The sequence below is a fragment of the Hydra viridissima genome, unplaced genomic scaffold, assembly GCF_058129835.1.
Source record: "Hydra viridissima isolate aposymbiotic clone 2 unplaced genomic scaffold, HvirCarnegie_v1 scaffold_3, whole genome shotgun sequence".
Lineage (NCBI taxonomy): Eukaryota > Metazoa > Cnidaria > Hydrozoa > Anthoathecata > Hydridae > Hydra > Hydra viridissima.
Genome location: NW_028324302.1, coordinates 16,007,231 through 16,016,347, shown reverse-complemented (window position 1 = coordinate 16,016,347; position 9,117 = coordinate 16,007,231). Strand labels below are relative to the sequence as shown.

The following is a 9,117-nucleotide window of genomic DNA, read 5'->3' as shown; positions in this document are numbered from 1 at the left end:
AAAATGTGATTTATTGTCCCAAAGGTCGCTTTAACATCTTTTTAGACTTGATGCAAAATGATGCACCGAAGCCCACCTAACAACTCTTTCACTCACAAAGGCTAACGTAAATTTATAAAATTGACCATAAGGTTTATATTTATTAGGGAAATAAACCTCGCATTGCTTATTTCTAAATGACTTGCTAATGTTTGTTAAAAGATAACCGCATGAGCAAATGCTTTAGTTGAAAAAAATGCAGTTCTCAATAATTTTTCTCATTTTTTCCATTACTTTCGTTTTGGTTCTGTTATGATGTCCAAAAATCAAAACCTTTATGTTTTTTTCTGATCAAAAACACTAAAGTTGCAAAAAAAAACAAAAAAAATTTTAAATCTTTAAAACGCTACCTCGGTCAAAAAAAATCTACTTGATTTTTTCATTATTTTACTTAACTTTGATAGAAAAGGATTCAACTTTTGAAGCAAAAAAGCAGTTACTTTCATTTTTAAGAGTGTTATGGGGGTTCAGACAATCTTTCCAACATTCTAGAAATAGAAAACAAACTTGCTGTCCGTTTTCCTTTTCTCGGCCAGAAATATATTTTAATATTGAAATAGATGTCGTTACATATTTATCCGAAAGTTAACTGAAAATAAATTAAAAAGCTGTGAAACATTTTCAAAACAGTATTCTTTTAAAACATGCACAGATATTTAAAAAACAAAAAGTTCTAATTAAATTTTACCACTTAAAAACATCATTTTCTCCTTCATATTTATTGAAAGTGTATTAAACAAAGTACCTATATACGATCTACAAATTTATAAGGAAGTACTTTCGACACAGGAACCTTCTTTAAAAGCTTCTGTGTTTTTCTTACCCATGGTTAGTATAGAATTTATCATTTTTTTAAATTTTATAAATAAAAACCCAATTTCTAACCCAATAATTCATGCAGCAATCTAGCGATAAATGGTCAAATCACGAAATTTTGGACGAAAATGAGTTCTCTGTCCTAAAAAAAATTTACTGTTACATTTTCAGGGAAAATGGTACATCAGGTTGATCAGAATGGTCAGGGTTGTGGTCAACTGGCCGATCAGAGTAATCAAATCTTAATTTTTATACCACAATTCCATTTCATGACCCAAAAAAAACTATTTTATATGTACCTAGTTATGTTTTTACAGTTTTTTCCCAATTTTTACCACATTCTGACTGACTGTGCCCTCCAAAGAAGTTCATTAAATAACTTTAAATTGCCGGTACCGATCTTCATTTCTTTATAATGCGCTTTTACTTATTTTTCTAATTGAAATTTTTGTCGCAATTAATTATTTTTAATGGAAAATAACCTTAAATGCGTAGTTATTAAAGAAGATTTTTCATTCTATTGTGATAACTGTTAGACTTAGCGAAATATTCATTTATTACATTATTTATCACAGACAGTACAGTATAGACAGTATTGTAACTATCTAGATAGTAGCTATTTAGGTAGCTATTTACTAAAAGGTAAAAAGAGCAAATTTACTTTTGTTAAAAAAAAATTGTAGAACATAGCAATGTTTTCATAAGTTCATTTCTTTTTTTTTTTTTTTGCTTGTTTGTTTATTTGTTTTGTTATAGACTTTTTATAAAACATAAACAAAAATCAATAATTTATAAAACAGTGCTTCCTCTATGTTTTATAAATTATTGTTTTTGTTTGCATTTTTTACAGCAAATTAAAAAATAACTTTTGCAATGTCTGAACAACCTAATAAAAAGAATTCAGTAATTTCAAGCAATCAAATGCTTAGAAACATACACAATAGTTTACGCAACCTCCAACTTCGTGATCATCAAAATCAACAGCAAAGACATCAAGCTGAGAGTGCTTCGCATCAAAGTCAATTTCTTTTTGAACAACAATTATCCCAAAGTTATAATATAAATGCTCTTTCTCAAAGTGCTGCTGGTGACCGCAGGTCTTATCCACGTGCAACAAAAGCATTTGCTCTTGAAGAGATTAGAAAAGACCTTCAACCTTTTGCCTGGAAAAATGGGCTTGTAAGCTCTAATTTAAGCAACAGCAAAAACAATATCAAAAGTGGATCCATTACAGATTTACACCAAGCAATTATAGAAGTTAATAATTCTGTTCAGTCAGAACAACAAAAGCTGTCGCAACTTGTCTCATATGGTTATGATGAGGTAATGCTTATTGTTGAAATTGAGGGTGCATAATTTGTATAATTTCTTTTGTATCATATATAAAAAATATTTTACATCAGTATTGGAATGATTTTAAATGATTAACTATTAGTTTTGATTTAAAGCACTTCAGAGAATTTTTTTAAATCATCTTAATTAAAACAATTTTGATTAAAAATTTTTGAAAGACTAAAAAATATTCTTTTTTAAAAGGAAAGATTATTTTTTAGTCTTTGTAAAGTTCATCTTCCTTGGATTTACTTAAATACTCGTTATTGATATACTTATACAAAAACTAACTATCTTGGAATAAGCTCTCCTTTACTCTAGGAAGAAAAGAGTTGTTTAGACTAACCTTTGTTTTTAGGATATTTTTCTAGTAATATAGAGAGAACAAGATAAGGTTAATGGTATAATGAAAACAATGGTTTTTTTTTGTTTTTTTTCCATAAATATATATATAAAAAAAAGAACAGCAGTTATATACTTTGTTGACATTAAATAAACTTTTTTTTTTTATTGTGTGATACACAATTGACTGAATGTGTAAGTTTTATGATGCAGATTTTGTGCATAGAATATTTTATTTCGCTTAAAGTTAAAAACACTCTATCTTATCAAGTTTCTGATGAATATTTTTCTCTATGAAAAGTTGAAATGTTTAGTTGTGTTAACTAGTTAAAATATAAATTAATCATATGTATATATATATATATATATATATATATATATATATATATATATATATATATATATATATATATATATATATATATATATATATATAAATGATCATTATTAAGCATTTTTTTTGGTTTCTAAAAAGAAATCTCAGATACAAATCAATTTATCAATTATTATTATCAATAATTTACTCATTAACAATTAGGCATATTAAGATCATTTTGATAAATTTGGTACATTAAGATTAAGAATTGGTTATAATTATCAGTACTAATGATTGTCAGAACTGACAGATAGACTGATAATTTTTTATGAAACAACCCCCCTTAGTGTACATGGTTTGCAATCTAAAGGTTTATTTTTTAAATATTTTGACATAGTTATACTGGTATCTGGTTTATAAAAAGGTTTTACATTTTGTGTTATTTTGATTGTAGAATATTGCTGCTGAAGTTTTAAGAAATAATGGTAACAAGAATATTGATGTTCTTGTAGATATTTTGAGTTCTTTGAATTGTAATCATAAAACCAAAGTTCCTAGTAGAGTTTTAACAAATCACAGAGTGCTCAGCTGCAATAATCCTTATCATAATCAATCTACTATTTCCCAGACTTCACAAAGCAAGTATAGCCCTAGCATGCGGTACTATCCTTCATATGACCCATCTGTCAAAGGAATGCAGTATAAAGATGTTTCGCCTACTAATTTTACTGGCAACATTCCTAGCTTTGAACATATTACTCAACCTAGGCAATACTCTCGAGAATCAGATGTTCATGCTCCTCAATATCAGAATAATATCTATGTAAGTACTCATCATCCTGCATACCATCAAGAGATAAGCATGCCTGATGATCCTTATTTACAGAATATGGTAGCAGATAATGTTAGCTGGAAACAAGAAGCTCCACTAAATGATTGTCTAGCCTATGACCCTTCTTTAGTTCAATCTCGTGAACTTACTCATTCTAAGTATGATTACCTTTTTGGGCGTCCAAATGTAACTTTGAGGCAAAAAAAAGCTGATAAAAAATTCAATCCTCAAAATAGATGGTCTGCTGATGTTTTACAAACTTATGAAATTCCTATTGAAAATATTCCAAATAAACCGCCACCTCCTTATCCAGGTTTACCGAAAAGACCATCACTTCCTGATAATTTTTTAGTAACAAATATCTCTGATGCATTAGAGAATGTTCGAACAGGAATGGATTTACCTGTATATAACGGATATTCTAAAAACTCAAGCCATTTATCTGCTCCATTAAATCAAGGTAGGAACATTCCAGTTGCGTCTGCTTTACAAACCTTGCCAGTACATGTCTTTGGAGCTACAACAGGTGTACCTTCAAAAGTTGATACAAATTTTTGCCCAATTGTTGAAACCGGGGGAAATGTTGTTCATCGCTCACCTCCTCCTTATCCTGGAATTGGCTCTCAAAGATTTAGTAAATGCAATTCTCTTAACATAGATGAGCTAGAAAATAGCTCATTATACACATTCCATAATTCAGAAGAGAAAAGTCTTAGTAAGGATGATGTAGAATTAAATTTAAGTGATTCATCGCCAAGTGCTTCACCTAATTCTGATACAACTGAACGTGTTGATGGTGTTGAGCGTTCTTATTCCCCCCTTCCTACATGCTCTAACTCCCCCTATCTTACAATGATTGTACGAAAAGATAATGAGAAGGAAGGCATAGCTGAAACAAATGACCAGCATGAAAATGCAAGCTTGCGTTTAAAGAACTATACGCCACAAGCATGTAAGTTTTATTTAGAACAACATTTTGAAAATTTACTCAAAAGACAAGAACAACGCAAAGTAAGGCGTAAACAGCTTGAAGACGAAATGTCCAGGGTCGGTCTACCTCATCAAGCACAAGAACAAATGAGGAAATTACTCATACAAAAAGAATCAAATTATATTCGATTAAGAAGAGCAAAGATGGATAAAACTATGTTTACTAAGATAAAAATTGTAGGAGTTGGTGCATTTGGAGAGGTTAGCCTTGTACGTAAAAATGGAACTGAAGCCTATTACGCAATGAAAACTTTGAGAAAAAGTGAAGTAGTTCGTAGGAATCAGGTTGCTCATGTCAAAGCTGAAAGGGATATTTTAGCTGAAGCTGACAATGAGTGGGTAGTAAAACTTTATTACTCATTTCAAGATATTAATAACTTATATTTTGTAATGGATTATGTTCCTGGAGGTGATTTAATGGCTCTTTTAATTAAGCGGGGAATATTTGAGGAAAGTTTAGCTCGTTTTTACATTGGAGAGCTTGTACTTGCTATTGAATCAGTCCACAAATTAGGATTTATTCACAGGGATATAAAACCAGATAATGTTCTTATTGACAGAAATGGGCATATTAAGTTAACTGATTTTGGGCTGTGTACTGGTTTTCATTGGACACATGATTCAAAATATTATCAACCTGAACAAGATCTTGGCAATCATTCACGACAATTTTCAATGGAACCAGAAGGAGGATGGGATTCTTTAGTTGAAGAAGGAGACTGCAGTTGTAAAAATAGTGAACGCCTTGAATATGATTTATGTAAACCACTACAGCGTAGAAACATGCGTCGGCATATGAGATGCCAAGCACATTCTTTAGTGGGTACACCAAACTATATTGCACCTGAAGTTTTAATGCGCATTCCATACTCCCAACAATGTGATTGGTGGTCTGTTGGTGTGATTCTCTATGAAATGCTTATTGGTCACCCTCCTTTTATGGCTCGCACACCAGCTGAAATACAATTAAAGGTAAAAGCATAGTAACAATATATCTCTAAATATCTAGTATGTAACCTAACTTTAATATGTTATTGTAAGTATATTAAAAAGTTAAGTATGTTTATGTATGTGTAGCATATATTAGTTTTTTAGTCTTTAAGAACTTTTTTTTTTTTATGTGTATATCTTTAAGAAAATTTATTTATAGATAATTAATTGGAAAGAAACTCTAACTATTCGAAAGAAACTACCTCGTCATTCAGAGAATCTTATTTTACAGCTTTGCAGTGCTCCTGAAAATCGAATTGGAAGAAATGGTGCTCAAGAAATAAAAAATCACCCTTACTTTGATGGTTTTAACTTCTTGACTATACATGATGAAAAAGCGCCTTTTATCCCAATAATCAACCATCCAACAGATACTTCAAATTTTGATCCAGTTCCTGAAAGTATTTCAAATGAGTTTGATGTTGGTGATGTTTCCAACCAAGATACAGATGATAAAAAAGGTCCTGCAGCTTATGCATTTTATGAATTCACATTTCGTCATTTTTTTGATGATGGAGGTCTTGCAAACCCAGTTGCAAAAAAGAAAGAAGAGGATGTTAAACCAAATACACTGTCTCATGCAAAGCGCTCAGCAACAACCACAAGCAATTCAATTAGTGTGCCTAATAAAGTTTCTGTACCTAACTCAGATGCCACAAAAGGCAAAGCACCAGTTTTCGTATGATAAATAATATCAGGCCTAGTTTTATAATTTTTTATATCTCTTTCCTAGAAACTTTCTATACCAATTTTGTTTTTAGCTTTTATAAACTAAAATAATTTTCTTTTCTTTTTTTTTTTTTTTTTTTGTTTTTTGTTTATTTTTTTTTTTTCGGCATGAAAATAAGAACTTTGCATCTATATTATTTAGTTTAAATGAATATTCTTTTTTAAAAAAAGTTTGTATATGTACTCTTTTCGAGTATTACCTTTTGTATGTGCGAATGTTGTTGTATTTATGAAGCATTTTAGTTTTAGTTTGAATAGTGATATTTTCTTTAAATCTTAAAAAAGTTTCAGGTTTTTGTTCGCCTGAAATGACAGTTATTTATTTCTAACAAATATCGGAAAAGAATGTGACTTTGTTTTTAGATTTGTAATGAAAATGTAAATTTTTTTTTTTTTTTTGAGATTTTTGCTAATGACTTTCTAAATATATGACTAATTGCGCTGAATTATAAATTTGATACTTTTTAAAACAGATTTCTGTCAAAATGAATTTTGGAAGGTTTTTTATAAATATATATTTTTTTAATTATAAGTTTTATTATTACTATTGTAATTGTTCTTTTTTTTTATCATCATCGCCATCGTCGTCGTCGTCGTCATCATATCATCATTATCATCATCATCATCATCATCATCATCATCATCATCATCATCATCATCATCATCATCATCATCATCATCATCATCATCCAATTTTTGTAATCGTCTTTAGTGTAATCTTAAAAAATATTAAAAATAAAAATATAACTTATTAAATAACCTACGTTACGTTGTTTTGATTTTCATCTGATGAGTTTTTTTATCATAGGATCTCATTTTAAAATAAAATTTTTTCGCTATTTTTGTTAATCTTTTTTACATTTTCCGTCCCCATCGCCTTTTATTTTTATACTTCTTAACCTTAAGAAGAAATGTCGGAAGAAAAGGTTCCATTGATGAGTGGTATTAAGTTTTGGATTAAGTCTCTTTCTTATTTCCAATTTTCTTATTACTCGCCTACTCCTCACAATTTAATAATTAATTTCTTTTATATGAATAAGATGCGATTAGAGATTTGTATAACCTTAATGCCTTCTAAGTTGATTTAACATTAGATTAAAACATCAATTAGATCAATCATCAGTTAAATTTAACACTCCAGCGAACGTGTTTCTCAATATGTTCTAAATATTGTTTACGAAATTTTTTTAATTATTTTTTGTTAACTTATCAATGAAAACAATAAAATGCATTCTAGCTTGGAATGCAACCAGCATTGTGTGTGTAAGCAATCTGTTTTGTTGTGAAACGTTCTTTACTGATCGGCTTTAGTTACAATAATTGAATCAGTGAGCTCAAAAACATTACAAGCCCATATTTGGATTTGTACTGTTTTTTGAAATAATTTTATCAAGTTGTACTGTTCTACGGCTCAATTCATTCTTTTTTTATTTAAAATAATTCTGTAAAATTAAGAAAAAAAAAAGCCGATTTTGTATTGTTTTTGAACTTACTGATTCACTGAAACAACACCATTCATTCCAGAAAGTTATCGTTTTTCTTGGAAATTTCATTACAACTAATTGCAAAATAAGCAATAACAAAGACCAAAGATATTGGGCCATAGAGCTGTCTCAAATAAATCTAGTCTGTGACGTTTTTGCATTATCTATGGAAGGATAGTATAGATTTGAGACCATTAAAAACTGAAGACGAGGCTTTTTCGGAAATCGCTGGAGTAAATGTTTGGGATATATGATGTCACCGTGTGGCTTGATTTTATACATCATTTTAATTGGGGATAAAAGCAACTAAAAGTTACATATTTACTGACCCTGACCCCTCACCTTCCCACCCCCCCCCCCCCACACACACACACACACAACAACAATTTTACTTTCTTCAAAGTCTTTTTGAAGCTCTATTTAAACTTTTTCCTCGGCGGTATAACCTAAGGTTACAATAAGAAATTTATCATTTCCACTAAATTTACCAGATGATTAGATTGAACATCATTTTCAAACATATGTTTTCTATAATCATTAAAAATGAAACTCTGAACACTGATTTAAATATCAATTAATTTTATTATTAAACTTTTTAAAAACAACTTCTCGTACTTAGCAATTCTGGTTTCAAATGTGAATGGCATCTTTTGAGGGTTAAATCAATTACTGTTTAACACTACTGTAATTTTTTATCATTACTAAAGATGAGATTGGGATTTCTAATTGAATTGAGGCCAAACAAATTTCATATTTTAAGAATTTTTTTTTATAGCAAATCCAGCAATGTACTCTACAACATCAGATACATAACAGTAACTTTCTTGAGTAGCTTAAATCATTTATACCATATTCATACTCTTCAATTAGTTGATGATCAATTGGTTTCATTTTATTTGTTTTTAGTAGCTCTTTGCTAAAGTTATTGATATTCATTGCAATTGAATGTTTATTGTAATTGGCTAATTTCAATTATATTTTTCAATTATATTATTAGGAAGAACCTGAAACACGTGTGTGCATCAATAATTTTTAGTAAGAAGCTTGAAATTTTTTTTCCTGTGAGAAACTTGTTACACCCGCCATGGCTCCTAATAGAGCTGAAAAATATTTTCCAAATTGTTCGGGGATGATTTATAGGCTGAATGTTACCTCAAACCACAGGGACCATTTTTAACATCATCGTTCCATATTGCCATATAAGATTTCAGGCTTTTAACCATCTCAAGCTTGTTTTGCTATGACTT

At 29.6% G+C, this 9,117-nt stretch overlaps 1 protein-coding gene across 1 annotated transcript; it reads left to right on the top strand.

Annotated features, from left to right (window-relative positions):
- Positions 1 to 1,651: 1,651 nt before the first annotated feature.
- On the top strand, positions 1,652 to 7,149 carry LOC145202428 (uncharacterized). Its single transcript, XM_090082963.1, has 3 exons — positions 1,652 to 2,178; positions 3,300 to 5,639; positions 5,818 to 7,149. Exons 1-3 carry the CDS (start codon positions 1,729 to 1,731, stop codon positions 6,340 to 6,342), a joined length of 3,315 nt encoding a protein of 1,104 aa, XP_089939089.1. The 5' UTR covers positions 1,652 to 1,728; the 3' UTR covers positions 6,343 to 7,149.
- Positions 7,150 to 9,117: the final 1,968 nt, after the last annotated feature.